Raw genomic sequence first — 15,963 nt, 5'->3', positions numbered from 1 at the left:
ATTAAATATGCAAATTCCACAGCTAAATTTGGACACGCAATTATATGACTAATCACATTTCAGAAAGCCAGAAAATTGCAATTGCATGCTTAAATAGATGGCCAGGCCTCAAACCCACATGGGTGCTCTTGTTCTCTCACTTCAGAAAAAACATTTGCTTTGCTATTAAATGGCCCCCCCTGAAAATTAAATGTGTTTCTATGGGTAATTTGTGTGCCAGCTTAGACATGTCTTTTCTCTTTTATTTTAACAGAATGTCAGTTTTGAAAATATGTAGCCCAACAAATGGCAACCTTTCTGTCATTTTACATGTTGCTGACCCTTGACTAAATGTCTTGTTGCTGTAGACTGGCTGTGGATGGACCATATGGATCAGCAACCACAGATGTCTTCCACTACCGAGTGAGTGTGTGCATTGCAGCAGGAATCGGAGTCACACCATTCGCCTCTATTTTAAAATCCATTTGGTACAAATGCTGCAACCCTAACACAGAACTGGTGCTGCAGAAGGTACGTAGGGAAGTTTATTGCTCCATCAAAAAGTTACACAAACAAGCCTATTTCACCAGGTGAGAGAGGCAGTTCAGAGCTGGAGACTCACTTGAGTGCTTTAACTCGCTCTCAGAAGCAGCCAGTCATTTTCCATTTGTGTCAGGAGGTGAATTCACTGTCATTCCCTGAGGAAGCAGGTAGCCCTAGCTGCAGTGTTTTTAGTAAAAACTGAAGAATTCAGTTTTCAATAGCAACTGGAGGTAAACATGGAACGTCTTTCATAGCTGCACAGATAGTCTGAGAGCTTGAATAGAAATCTGACCTCTCTCCTATGAAAAATAAATCCTCCAAGGTCACCTCAGACAGAAGTGAAGGATGGCACTTGCTCCTGGTCCAGCCCTAGTTTTCGTGAAGGCCCTTTGGCTGCTTGTCCTGGTTGAGAATGCTGCATTCAGTAACCATTATCTGCTTTTCACACCTTGCAAAGTCAGGATATTATCCAGCATAGAAGGAATAAAAAAAAAGGCATTTAAGCTGTGGATGAGGTGCATATATCAAGATGCATATTACTGCTTTAAACCACTTTAATTATTCTGTTGAAGAAATATATCGGGGTCTGTAAGGCATGGATGGCACCAATTAAGTTAACATACTCTCGATCTGCTTACCTGTTACACATCTTCTGCTAAAGATACGTGAGACAGCACAGGGGAAGGATAGACAAAGAAGAGATAATATGGGTGAAATAGGGAGAACGATAAGTGAGTAACAGAAAAGAAAATCGGCATTAAAGATGTTGTTCGCTACCCATCATAATAAGTGGTAGTTTCTGGACCTTAGAGCTTCTTTTAGCTAATTTTCCAATGTAAAAGCTGAATCAGGAACTGTTCCTCATTCACATTTAAGGACAAATGTTGAAATTACATTGGAGTGGAGAGATCTCTGAGAGGGTCAGTACATATGGAGCTGATTGCAGGACCCACGGGCTGATCTTTTTAAATGAAAGAGTGTTAAAACTGGCATCTTAATGACAAGCTGCCACTGAAAAAGCAGCTGGGATTTTAGTAACTGAGCAGTTGAGGACAGGTTCAAATTGCCAGGGGGGATCTTTGAGGCAGAAAAAGCAGTGAGAAGGGAGGGAAATATAAATGAAAATATGTGTTAGATGTGAAGAGAAGTGTATTTGCAAACACTACGATTGTACCAGAATTATCGTCTCCAGCAGAGCTAAATATATGCACATTAGATATGTGTATCATGTATATTCTATACGTGCACAAGTAAAATTGTTCTTATTGTCATTGCTGTTATCTTATGGGGAAAATAACAGAATTTAACTATGCATTGAGAGTATAATATACTTCAGGGTGTTCATCCATAGCTTAGGGAGAATCTTGGGTAAGTGTGCCTGCAAATATAAATGCATGGTGCATTCTGCCACATTTTTTTCCGCTAGAGAGTTCAGTTTTCCTGAATTCTTGTGAAATACAAAAGTATCATGACTTCTCCATGTCCTTTCTCTGTATCTTGGCATCCTTACTGGTGCAGTGGGAACAGTGATGCTTATTTTTCACAGGTGTTAAGAGGCTAAACTTCATTGGTGCTTGTAAAATATTTTGAAAGCCTGGATGAAAGGTCCTGGGGAAGTTCACAGCAATACTTAAAAAATTTAGCAGTCATCTTAGTAAGAACAATTAATCTCAGGGTAGCTCCACATTTATTTTTTTCCCATTGGTTAAAAGCTTCCACTTGTGGTATAATTACAAATAATTTAATCTTCCTCAAAGTATTCAGCACTCTCTTTCTGCCATGATGAGTACCATAGAAATGTCTATTAAGGAAATAAATAAGAGGTTTTTCTTTTTTTAACAACTTCGTTTTGATTTGAGTACAGCTATCATTACGCTTATTGAACTAATATTTCTCAGTGTTGCCCACATACGGTTTAGATATACTCATAGCTTCCATAATGTCTGCAGCTGTATAATTTAAAAAACCCAGCAAATCAAAAGGAATACACATTTATCTAATTGATTCTTCACAGTTAAATAGCCTTAGAGCCTTAATTTCCTTGTCATTTTTCTGCAGTGAGGAAGGGCACTACTACTAGTCATGGCTGGAAAGTTTCTACCAGCTTTAGTTATGCGTAAAATGATCTTTCTTTCACATTAGTGGTCTCATTTTTCAAATCAATTCATGCTGAAACTGATGAAATCATACTGATCCATCAGACACTAATACTAGCAAACACCCACTTTTACTTTTACCTATATAAGGATGTAAGAAACATCCTACTGAGTATCACCAAAGATCCATCTAGCCCAATATCCTGTCTCCAACAGTGGCTCGTCATGAACGTCTAGGGAGAAGTATACAGCCCTGAAAATCATGTGGTGATAAGCCTTTAGTGGACACTCTCTCACCTTTGAGCGGCTTCCAGTTCAGTAATGTCTTGATACAAGAGCTGCAGCTCTCTGCTTAATATCCTTAGCAGTTTTTTCTTCTATGAATTTGTATAATTGCTGTTTGAATCCATGCAGACATTAGACAATTAGAGCATGCTGTGGTAGTAAGTTCAACTACAGACTGTGAGGAAAACAAAACTAGCCTTTTCCATTTGCTTTGAGACCAACTGTCCCTGCCTGAGGTAACCTTCTGCTGCAAGCTCTACCCTAGTCCACAGCCTTCTCCCAAAAAACATCTTCCCCCAGAGACCTAAAAACCTGGGCTCTTTTTTCTGTCAAACATAACCATCTTTCAGAGCTGCATTTGAGAACAGTTTAGGACTCCTGCTTCAAATTTAGAGGCATGAATTCAAGCCTTGTCCTGCATTTACACAAAAGGCTGCTTGCTGCCACCCTAGCTCTAAGTCAGTGCCTCATGTAGGTGCCCAAACCCCCATCCTCCCCTGCATGCTCCAGGCTGCAGGCACTGTTGCACCTTACCTCTAGTGTTCCGCTGGATCCATTGATTAGGCTGAAGAAGATGTCAGATCTTTTTCTGGTATGCTGCAGCCCACAGGTAGTGTGGTATACTCAGGAGCAGAAAGGACTGGGGTTTTGCAGGGAAGTACTCAGGTGCAATGTGTAAGAAGGTTTTGCAGGGACTAGTCCTAAGAGGGAGAAACAAAAGTCAGGGATGAAGGTGCCTCCCTGGGCATCCCCGGCTTCATCACCTTTTACAACCCTTTGATGAAAAGCTGGCTTTGCCCTGAGCTGCTGCTCCACCTCTGTCTTCAGAGAGAACCAGATGGATGGTCAACAACAGATAATTATTAATGACTTTCCACATGATGGAAGCTGATTTACAAGGTACCTTTTTTCACCTTACAGGAAGAAGGTATCAGAACTCTTGCTCTAATCTGTTGTACAACGCTCAGGATGTGGGAAACTGAATGATAAATATGTACGCATTATAAGAAAGCAGAGTATTAAAGACATAAGCAGCTACTCATAACCCTGCATTATGGATCTGATTAATAGCAATACTGCATCTAACTCAATTTGCAAAAAGAGCACTTGGAAAATTTAAGACAGTTTACTTGGGCAAGCCATCAAGCTGATGAATGTAGTCAATGGGGGTAGGGTGGGTGGAGACTAATGAAAAATAAATCTAAACCAGATTTTAAGGGTCCTAAATAATTGCAGTCAGTTAATAGCATGAGGCTTACAAAAAGAAAAAGAAAAGATTCAGAATAATTGTTTAATTATAGAAATGCACTGATGCTGGCCTTATTCTACAGTTTTAATAAGGATTAATTTTATTGTGCGTTTATTGTATTTTAATTATATGTGTAATATGCTATGCTATGGGCAGTCAGTGTAAAGAAAGGAAGACTTCTTTGTAAACACCTAGAAGTCCTCTTTGATTAAGGAGAACGGGAACTTTTTGCCCATAGGCCATCCTTCTTCACTACCTCTTTTCTGCCTAAAATTATAATCCTGGTACAAAATACTTCTTAGAGAGACAGTCTTTCTTCATTACCAAATGCTTTGCACCTCTAACATGAAAATCAGGAGCAGTGCAAGGGGTACTGCTTCAGCAGAACCGCACCAGGGATGAGTTTAAGGAATTACTGCAGCTTCAGAAAGCTACATCTTTTATTGAGAGGACTGCGACAGAGGCGGCTTAACCCAATTCAGTTGGACTGGGTGTTACTGTAACAGCTAGGTTTGCAACCAGCTAAAAGCATTCTTCAAGCTCCATAGCCTGATATTCTGGAAACCAGCCCCCCATTTGGGGGAAGACTACATCATCTCAGCTCATCAGCTAGCTTTTCTTCCTCCTTCCCTGAATGTGCTTGGCTCCCAGTCCTGCCCACATGCTCCCAATTGCTACCCCATGCACAATTCATTATTCATTTAGAAGCACTCCATACACATGTACTAAATATACATTTCCATAAAATGAACTGCTGAAAAGACTTGAGAAATAAGCTGATCAAGTAGAAGCTGGGGGAAGAAATTTCTCACTACAAATCAACAGCCGTGGTGTGATACAGACTGACAGCACTCAGTGGGCTGATTTTTGAGGTGCTGGGGATGTGGAACAAGCAGGAAATTCAGGATTCAGACACAAAAATATACGTAAAGGTTAAGGCTCTAAATCTTATCGAGTTTGGGTAATTTAAAATAATGCTATTGTTGGTCACAGAAATGAAATGCTATAAAGTGAGTGGGCTTTCTCCTCCTTACATATGCCAGTGTAAATCAACAGCAACACCCCTGTAAAGTAGTAAGGTCATATTTAAGGCAAAACATTGAAACAGGAGGGGAAAAAGCAAACAGCCAAGATTGTTGGTACTAAAGTTCTGCAGGCAGTCCTATTCCTGGGCTGTAAAAATACACTACTTAACCCTGAATACTTTATCCCTGTTTCCTGGGTTCATACTTAATTTATATTTCTCACAGAAACCACAGATGGTCCCTTACAGTACACTCAGATCTAGGAAACATCTAGAATTACTGTTAGTCTCTGTCACCAAATCTCCAGTGAAGCATGGTGTTACCACATTTTTCTCCCACCACTTTACCAGAAGTCTGACAAGCTAGTATATTAAATCTTTGGGAAACCAATTTATAGCTTTCTGGTTTCTTCTCTGATTTTTCACTTCAGAAGTGTCTAATATGCATCTTTATCTCATTGATCCTACAGAAAAGGGCTACAATTTCCAAAACATCAGAGCTCCCATAGTGATTGCCCTAGGGACAGACCTTTCAGGTTACCTTTGACATTGAGGTATAATAAAAGACAGAGGGACTGCTGAGCACAAAGTGAGAGGGGTTGGAGGAAATGAAGGGATTTTGCAACAAAATAAAAATCACAGTTCCAATAAAACAAGTTCCAACCACCCCTTTGTTATAAGCTTATACATTGTCCTCAGTGCCATTCCTTTTTAACCTGAAATAGTGTATTTTCAGGTTTCCACTGTGTTTGTGAATTATTTCTTTGGAGGCACTATGAAAATAATTACACTCAAAATTACACTGTTCACGGAGGCCCATTCAAGGTCTGGCAGCCTCTTTTCAAAAGTAATGATGGATTGCGTGGCAAGAGCTACAGAATTCAGGTTCTAAGAATGGCAGTCAGATTTGCCTTGTAATTGTGGTTCAGCCGGGCACCAGGGTGGTGCCTAGACAGACAGCCAGGGAACTTCAGACATTCATCCTCTGGATGGTGAAGGAACTCCCAGTCTAGTCAACTGCACATCCGTACATCCCTGAGACAGGGAATGGAGCTGAAATCCAGGGATGGGCTGTGCTCCTACTCCTCTGTGCAGCACAGCATTGCTGGAGGAGATTTCCAGGTAGCAAATTTTGACTGCCCTGAAGACTCCCTGCGGTAGCTCCTGCTCGGCCTGGGACAATCTATGTCTCAGTGTCTTGTTTCAGATCCTGAGAAGGGAATCTCATCAGTCCCAAGACTCCACAGACGGTTCCTGCTGCAAAACTGATGCACTTGTTCACAGATAAGACATTTGCAAATGGTCAGCAGAAACTGTTAATGCAGGAGTGGTCACACAGGACAGTCATTTATACATAGTTAATTAGCTAGAAAATGCTTTGCATGTAAAGGGCAATAGATCACACTATATCATGCACATGCTTGAGTGGTCACAGCAGTCCCTGGGCCAACTGGCTATAAGAACTGAGCAGAAAAAGGGCTTGGAGGAGTCTCAGCTGATCCGGCCAAAAATGCCACATCAATAACTCCTGAAATAGAAATTCTCATCATATGGACACTGACTAACCATCTTGTTTGAAGTACTTTATTCCCTATGCAAGCATTACCCTATGCCAAGATCCTAATGAATTAGCTTCTTACCAAAAAAAAAGCAGCTAAACTCTCTGCTTTGTTTCTAACTGACTGCAGTCAAGGAGGAATAGACAGAAACAAGCCACAGGAATACTTTAAGGATGAAAAATTAGTCTCTCAGCGACAGATCCCAGGAATGTTTGGTTTATCATTGAGAGGATTATATTATGACTATATAGATGCCAGTCTCTAATTCCTACCGGGGGAACAAAACGTTAATAACAGGCTCTCCAAATCAATAGACAACTGTAACAAGATCCAGCATATGGAAGATGAAGCTAGAGAAATCCGGATGAGAAAAACTGTGCAAATTTTTCATAGAGAGGAGGTTTTCAACCAACAGAAAACCGGTCATGGGATAGTGGTTCAACTTACCCCTCTGGCAACTTTAAAATTAGAACTTCATGTTTCTCTAGAAATTATGTGCTCAAATTTAAACAAGAAATACATTATAAAAGAAGTAGGGGCATTTTATACCCTGTTTTATACAGGGCATCTGACTTGAAGAACATAACTCTATCTTTTTACCACTTCAGCTGTTAACCTATGGCATTAAGGTTTTGAGAAACCGAAATTCTATTTTAAACATAACTGAAAATAAATCCAAAATTTTAAAGAATAATGAAGTTATTTGCAAGAAATGCAGCATTAGACAGTGTAAGTCAAAGTTGAGATGCAGTGGCAGGGGGAGATGTACACTGCCTACCTTCACTAGTGCATTAATGTATTAACTCAATGTTTAAGATGAAAATGAAATTTTTAAGAGATAGAAACTACATAAAAAAATGATGTGCAATTATGTTTATATTTTATAGTGGAGAAGAGTCACACACTATTGATTAATGAGTTGAGCCAATCATTAAGAAGTTTGACTGAAATTTTGCTTCTTGTTAAATCTATTTACTTTTATCTGACAGGTTTATTTTTACTGGATTTGTAGAGACCCATCAGCATTTGAGTGGTTTGCTGATCTTCTGTTCCATTTGGAATCAAAAATGGCTGAAAAAGGGAAAAATGATTTTCTAAGCTATCATATATTTCTTACAGGCTGGGATGAAAGTCAGGTAATAATGAAACTCTTATGAATCTGAGTTAATGTACCTTGCTTTTCCAGTATGGTAACATATGGAACAGGAACAGTTGAATAAATGATGGATGGAGCAGAGAGCTGAAGGATTGTAAATATAAAGACACCAAGCTGTCTGTTTGCATCTTGCATTTAGGAAAACAGGAATGGAGAAATCAGGCCAGCCATCTTTCCAGTCCTATATCTTGTCTTGGGGAGCACTGATTACCAGATGTCTCACAGAAAAGTGCAGAGAGCCTTTCAGGAGCTTGTGAAGGGACGCTTTGTCCACATCCTTGGAATGGTCTTTAAATAGATTCTGGCATTTTTGTTCTGAAACATGGAGGGTTGTATAAAAAGTGTTAGTTTTATTTACCCTGTATTCTTTACTGTAATTTTGGTTGTTCACATATACAGCCAGTGCATTTTTGAAACCTGCTATGCTCAGAACATTTTGCCAACAAACTGTATGGTCTAATTCATATTGTTTGAAAAGACATTTTCTCTGATTGACTCTAAATTTGTCATCTCATAATTTTATTGGCACTTAGTCCTTAGACAGGGTGATTTTACTCAACTTCTTTAGTCTTTACCTACACCCAAATGAGTTACTTTCTCTTTTCTTTAAATGAATCACTTGGATCACACTTTGACCAGTTAGGCACCTGCCAGTAAAACTCTCACAGAAAAGTCTTTACTGTTTTATTTCCTGCTGCCTCTGTTGAATGAAGGACTGTCTAGCATAGATTAAAAAAATAGATTGCATAGAGCTTTTTCCTTCCTGGCTCTGTTGACACACAAAAACCCCACCATTGTTTCTTTCTGTTTTCCTTAGGGTTTCTGTCAAGTAATTAGGCATGTGCATAAACCTGTACTCACAAAAATCTACTCTCATTGTGAACTATATGGCAGTTACAGAAACTACCACTCTGCATTAGCAATATCACAGGGTATTACCTAAAACCTGCTTTAACGGAAACTATTGAGGAACCTAACAAAACACAAAGTTGCCCTTATCTCTCAACTGTCATCATCCCACTTCCCTCCTGGGCAAACATCAGGCCAGCCATCAGGTAGGGAGACATCTATTCTTGCTGAAATGCCTGACTCTTCACTCATGTGCCCTGCACTTTTCTGAAGTGCCTCCTTCTTCTCTTCAAACCCCATTTTCCAGTCTCCTGTCACCGCTGCCTCGTTATCCCATGCTGCTGGTTAGGTGACATAGGAACATCCCTGAAACTGTGCTGCCTCCCTAAAGCCTCTATCACCCTACCTCTAAAAGGTTGTGGAGGAAAAGGAATGTGTTTCAGTGGCCACTCCTCCTACTTTGACCAACCCTAGGGAACTGTGCTGGGTAACAGCTCCACCTTCTTCAGGCATCCACAAAGCTCCTTCTTCTTACAAGTCTTACTGTATCCGTACTAAATTCCACTTCAGCTCTCCTCAAAATCTGAGCTTCAGCACCAGTAATATTTGGATGACGCTTTACTTCACTTGTGCCTTAACAAAACCAACATTCTCTCCCTGTCTCACCACATAGTCCTGACCAGTAGTCAGGTGAGGCTGAACTCAGTTAGGAGGGGCAATTTACACTTTCTAGTAAACCCTCCACTACTGGCAGGTGTTTATTCCTTGCATATAATATTTGTTCAATGCTTCAAGATCTTTGTGGATTCCATGTTGGCAACTGATGGGCAGTTACGGCATGTGTTTGCCTCTGCTTGAACAAGAACTTCTGTTTCAACCTATTGCTCCCTATGCTGCCCCTGACATTTCTAGGCAACTTTAATGCTGTGAGCAATAGCAAGGGCCGACACCAATGTTTCTGGAGAAGTTCCACTTAATGTGGACAGAAATAGCCCATCTGCTTAGTGGCAAAATTTCACTGTAAAAGATTAAAAATCCCACAGTTCCCCACCTCCCACTCCCCCAAGTACTTTCAGTTATTTCTTAGACTATTCCAAGTTGTCCATGACATTGGCCTGAACTAACAAGAGCCTCTCAGAAACATGACCTTTTGTGACAACTGTGCTCGACCAGAATGACTGAGTTTTTAAGCAACATGGAAGACTCATTAGCACAAGAAATAAACAATATTCCATAATAAATTTCAGCAACCACTTCTGCAAGAGATTATAATGATGCCTAGTTCATGCTAGGGCCTGAACTAAACACAAAGCCCATTTTTTATCTTAGCTTTGCTCTGGTAATTTCTTGACAGTGATAGTAATGATGATAGTCTGTAGTGAAAACAAGCGTATTACTCCTACACAATCACAGCACAATTAGGATAGATGGTGGTTTTGTTTTTAAATGCATCCAAGAAGTACTCAGATAGCACAGTAATGGGCATAGCATAGGGGATGAGAGACACTAAATGATCATGAAAATCAGGATTTGTTTTCTTGGCACTGGGAGCTGTGCAGTTCACTTAGTTCAGTGCTTCACCTGAGATGATCCACTTTCTGCACCTGCCTCCACCTAAGCAAAAGAGTCAAAACATTCAGGGATTTATCCCTGCTGAGCTGGTACATCCGCTATCTCTTCCATCAGCAGCAAAATGCTCTGTACTTACTTAAAGTGCACGTAATTGATAATATTTATTGTCAAACTCTACTAGAGTACACTTTACTCCCTTTCCTAAACTCCAACTCAGCCTTAAAATGGTGACTGTCACTTCAGGATCTGCAATGAAGGAAGTGTAGAGTGAGATATTTAAAGGCTGAGAGCTGCCTGTAAAAGTGATTGAGGCACTTAGGCCCGGGCTAACAAAGACAGGTGTTTAATCCCAGCTCATCTCAAAAATTCCATCTCAGGAAACCTAACTCCTTTAAGGTCTTGGGCACTTTTGGAAGAGCTTTTCACAATTCTAGTAACTTTGTGAATGTCTCCCCTTCTTTCCACTCCACTCATAGAATCATAGAATCATAGAATCATAGAATCATAGAATAGTTAGGGTTGGAAAGGACCTCAAGATCATCTAGTTCCAAACCCCCTGCCATGGGCAGGGACATCTCACACTAAACCATCCCACACAAGGCTTCATCCAACCTGGCCTTGAACACCGCCAGGGATGGAGCACTCACAACCTCCCTGGGCAACCGATTCCAGTGTCTCACCACCCTAACAGGAAAGAATTTCCTCCTTATATCCAATCATCTAAACTTCCCCTGTTTAAGTTTTAACCCATTACCCCTCGTCCTGTCACTACAGTCCCTGACAAAGAGTCCCTCCCCAGCATCCCTATAGGCCCCCTTCAGGTACTGGAAGGCTGCTATTCGGTCCCCACGCAGCCTTCTCTTCTCCAGGCTGAAAAGCCCCAACTTCCTCAGCCTGTCTTCATACTTCTCTTTCCTTTCCTCTCCTCTCCTCTTTGCCTCTCCTGCCATTTGATAAGTACAGTTTCCTTTCTCTCATTAATACTTGCATCTCTCACAGCTAAGCAGCAATATTGCTCTCTCCTCTTACCTGGAGTATATGTTGTTGACTCTAAAATTACTATCTTGTAAATTTGCCTTTAGGCTACTCACATAGCCCTACACTATGATGACAAGATGGACGTAATTACTGGATTGAGACAGAAGACCTACTATGGAAGGCCAAACTGGGACAATGAGTTCAAGCAACTAGCTGAAAGCCATCCTAGGTAAGTAAGGTAGGTTGGCTTCTAAGTTTGTTTAGGTAACTCTTCTCTCAGCATAAACAGTGGGAGAAGGGGAGGGCAAACCTTTCTAAATGACCCTTTTAAAATAATTTCATTTTTTCCTGTGTGGAAAGAAGATTTATGCTTAATGAAGCTTTTAATGAAGAAATCTCGGAAAGAGAATGCCAATAAAATCTAATTTTTGGACAAGAAAATCTAATATTTAGAAGTATTTCAATATCCTGGCCTTTGTCCAGATATAATTGAAACACACAATCCAATTACTGTTCTGCACAAAGGACAAAGTAGCATTAATTTCCCTTGAAGATGGTTATTAAAGAGATAAACTGTGATTTTTTTTCTTATGATGTCAAGGATATGTTTGTTCCCTAACATATTTGGCTGCTCTTGCAAGACTATGCTGTTCTGTTATTAGTTCATCTCTGCTGGCAAAGACAGTTCATTTGAACTTGGTGGATTCACTACTGGTCTGAGAAAAGCTTCTTTGTACCTGGAAGCCTTTGAAGCAAGAATTTGAAATATTTTGTGTTCAGCAGTAGAAAATTCCAGAATCTTTGTGACTCTTTATGATTTCCAAACATTTACCTGCTCATACAAAATAAAGGCTTGCGCTTGGCAGACAGAGATACAAAAAGAAGAAAACTTTCTTTTTAAGATGAAAAAGACCCAAGAAAAAGCTGAAAAGGATAAGATCAAAGAGAATACAGTAAGCTACAAGAATACCATAAAAGTGCAAAAATAACAGTAATAGAGAAACTACTTGATGGAGATCAAAATAAATACAATCAGGAAATATGAAAGATTAAAAATAGAAAAAGGCCAAGAGTAGAAAATATTATTTTTGAAAGACCATTTATAGGGATTCTACTTCATAAACAGAGCTTTCAAAGTTATAGTTGAAATATTACTCTTCGCTGTCTTTGTTAAGTACAACTGAGAAAAACCTGTTTTCTGATGCTCAAGGTGGGAGAAGAGCATTAACTTTCTATACTGGATCTTGTGGTACTTCCTCAGAAAGCCAGTGCTAAAATGACAGCAAAAATCTGCATTTGGTTCTGAACCTAAATGCCCTTGTTTATAGTTGAACCTTTTAAAGAAAACCTTGCATGACATATGGATTCCTTATGAGAAAATAAAATACCCTACCTTTTCATGTTCTGAGCTACAGAAGGTTCAAGAGGCAAAGAAACTCAAGAGTTTCTAATCTGTCACGGAACAATCAGCTTTTACAAGCTGACTAAATTTTGGATCCCCACACTTAGGTCCGTGGAATTTCCCTTGGCTGCAAAAGTATCTTTTAGTGGATTAGCAGGAATATACCACTCCAGGTTAAACCCAGTGCAATCAAGCACCACAGTAACATTGGCACTACTTCTGGAGACTATGACTGGGGTGCCAAAATCGTATCTAGAGCCCCTCCTTCACAGGAGCAAACTTTTTGAAGCTCATGCTGTCACTTGTCACTTGCACTGTGTGTACATAGACTGAGCTTTCCCCAGCAACACAGCATGTGCATCTGTGTGTACATATATAGGTTTTAAAGCAATATGTGCTATGTACTTAGAAGCAAACCCTCTAAGGCATTTTGAAGCAAGTAACCAGGTTTCTAGCTTGCTGTAACAGACTTGTGTGCTTATGAACACAATTATTTGTTACACTGGTCATGTCCTTATTTTACCAGAACTACATATTTACAAATTTTATTATTAAACCAGACATCTAAAAATTGCCCATAGGCAGAAACATGTTAAAATAAAAGCAGAAAGAAAAAAAAAAAAAGGAAGAAAACTTAGGAATTTTGGGTATATTTTTATAAAAAAAAATACTAAAAATTAACTCAGCTGGAGGAAATGTAGTGAAATTTTTCAGCCCAAGTAGTGTTTTTCTCTGATTAAAAAAAGCTATGAAGATCAAACCCAAATAACTACCATTTAAACAAGTTTGTGACTTCTAACATAGCAATCCAAATAAACAATGCAGTAAGACATAATAAACAGTAATGTATTAAAATAATTATACTGTAATACCTTGTGATAGTAACACAAGTTTTTTTCAAATGTATTTTTCAAAAAGCCATTTCAAAAGATGCAAAGCCGGAGGCAGCCAAAAGGTACAGTTTATGCATTTACTCTCCGAACTTTCATTTTTTTTGTTGTTATTGCAATTACAGCAACAGTATTGGAGTATTCTTCTGTGGACCCAAGAATCTCTCTAAGATCCTTCAAAAGACATGCAACTCGTATTCATCACTTGATCCAAGAGGAGTTCATTTTCACTACAACAAAGAAAGTTTCTAGGCTGTATTTCTTAACTGTATAATAGGTATTACCAAATCCTGTATTTTTATCTCACTTTCTCCTGTCCTCTACTCAATCTGCATCATTTAGGCCAGATATTAGGAACTGTAAATTGACATAGGTACATTAACTTCAATAGAAAAATGTCATCTTAAGGCCACTAAAAGAGTTGGACCCCATCCTTAGCCTCTCCTTCAAAGAACTGAAGAGCTAATTCTCCTTTCTTAGTTAATGATGCTGTGAATCTGTCTACATCTGTGTGAAAACAACCACAAACCACTAACCTCTGAAGCAAAAGGCATGAGTAAAATGGACATTTAGAACTGTTCCTCACTGTTGTGTATGATCAAACTACTACCGCAGGCAATACTCACATTCCTGCTGTTTAAATCATGCCCAGGCATTCAAAGCTTTTTCCTTCCTGGTGTTTTGATTTTGCACTGCTTATAGCCTCCCACTGCACACACATCCATATCCACATCCCTTTTTGTGCTGTAGCAATACTGTTTATATGTACACTGTCCAACAAATCCTTTTCCTTACCAAACCATGCACCATTTAAACCTGCCATTTCCACAGTGATGGTGGCTTATGCATGCCATAAGCTAATACATTCTGAGAATTAGTATGTTTAAGGAGACTCCAGAAATTTTTGCACTCAGCAAATGGATGTCCTGAGACAGGCAACTGAAACTATGGAAGAAAGTTCCAGGAGCCTTTTAAATGTCACATGGCTTCATGGGCATTGAAGAATGGGCTTTAATAGGTACAGAATCACAGATATATGACAGAGTGACCGAGGTGGGAAGGCACCCATAGAGATCATCTACCCTAAACCCCTTTCTCAAAGCTTATTCTTTGAACACAGGAGCACTCTTCCAGTTGTCAGGACCTCATCCCATCACCATGACCATTCAAAGATAATGAAGAATGGCCAGCTCCCTCAGCACTTGTGGGTGAATCCCATCAGTTTCTACGGGCTTATTTAAAAGCTTCCTTGTCTGATCCTCCTTCACTAAGTCTGAATTGCTTCAGATTTTCCCACTTGTTTGAGAAGCCTGTGACCCCTGAAGGTCAGCCTTACCTGAGGTGAAAGTTACTGAGTACTGCTACCTTTGCCATGGCCCTTGGCATCCCCATCCCATTCAGAAGTGGACCAACATTTTCCTAGTCTTCCTTTTGCTCTTCATGCACACGTAACAGCCCTTCTAGCCCTTCACCTTTCAGATTCAACTCCCAATGGGCTTTGGCTTCCCTAACCCCACCCCTCCACACTCAGTCTCTATATTCTTCCTGCATTACCTGTCCCTTCTTCCACCTCTTGTAACCTCCTCTGTGCTTGAGTTTTGTCAGGAGGCATTTGTTTGTCCATGCAGGAGTCCTATCACATTTGTGTGACTTACTCCACTGAAGAGGAATAATTTTTGAACTTGGAAGAAGCAATTCTTGAAAATCATCCAGTTTTCCTAGACTCCTCTTTTCTCTGGGGCCATATCACATGGGATCCTTCCAAGCATGGAATTCAATCTGTGTCCTCTCCATGCCACATGTGTTAGTGTACAGGCACTTCAGATAGATGTCCAGTCAGATGGGTTTTCCAGAAGAGGTGTTACAGCTGTCCTGTAGGCACTTGCTTGTTGTCTTCCACCTTGCACCCACTTAGCTTTGTGACTTTAGCACTATTAAGTACATGGAGCACAGGATAATTTTGGAATGAGGGAGAAGCAAAATACAAAATACGGGAATGTTGTAACGTGCACATAAGCTAGAAAAATGAGAATCGTATTTCCCTATCTTCCAGCACAGAAAATTAAAGAAAAACTATATTTGAGTTGGACTGAGGTGTTAACTAGCATCCTATAATACATTTACTCAGCCACACAATAAAACCAGAAGGTAGAAAACATCCTGTGTATGTCAACACTCAAGTAAGACAAATGACAACATTATATATGTATACTTATACACACACACACACAAAATGCCCACTAGAGGGGACGTAACTGCACAGACAAAAGAAACAGAATAATAAAATTTATGTCCCAGAAGACTCCATATTATTTTATACCTCTTCTGTTAGGGGATAGAGTATGTGTGAAGAGAGATTGTGTACAAGATACAGTTGTATT

General features: G+C 39.7%; 1 protein-coding gene across 1 annotated transcript in view; it reads left to right on the top strand.

Annotated features, from left to right (window-relative positions):
- The window catches only part of NOX3 (NADPH oxidase 3), a 39,050-nt gene extending 25,216 nt beyond the window's left edge, over positions 1-13,834 (top strand). The window contains exons 10-13 of the mRNA XM_065679094.1: positions 348-510; positions 7,725-7,871; positions 11,395-11,519; positions 13,708-13,834. Of these exons, the coding sequence (XP_065535166.1) occupies positions 348-510; positions 7,725-7,871; positions 11,395-11,519; positions 13,708-13,834 (562 nt within the window). The remainder of the gene's footprint in view (positions 1-347; positions 511-7,724; positions 7,872-11,394; positions 11,520-13,707) is intronic.
- Positions 13,835-15,963: the final 2,129 nt, after the last annotated feature.

Source organism: Lathamus discolor, chromosome 5, assembly GCF_037157495.1.
Source record: "Lathamus discolor isolate bLatDis1 chromosome 5, bLatDis1.hap1, whole genome shotgun sequence".
In the NCBI taxonomy this organism is placed as follows: domain Eukaryota; kingdom Metazoa; phylum Chordata; class Aves; order Psittaciformes; family Psittacidae; genus Lathamus; species Lathamus discolor.
This window is presented reverse-complemented; position numbering and strand designations above follow the sequence as displayed.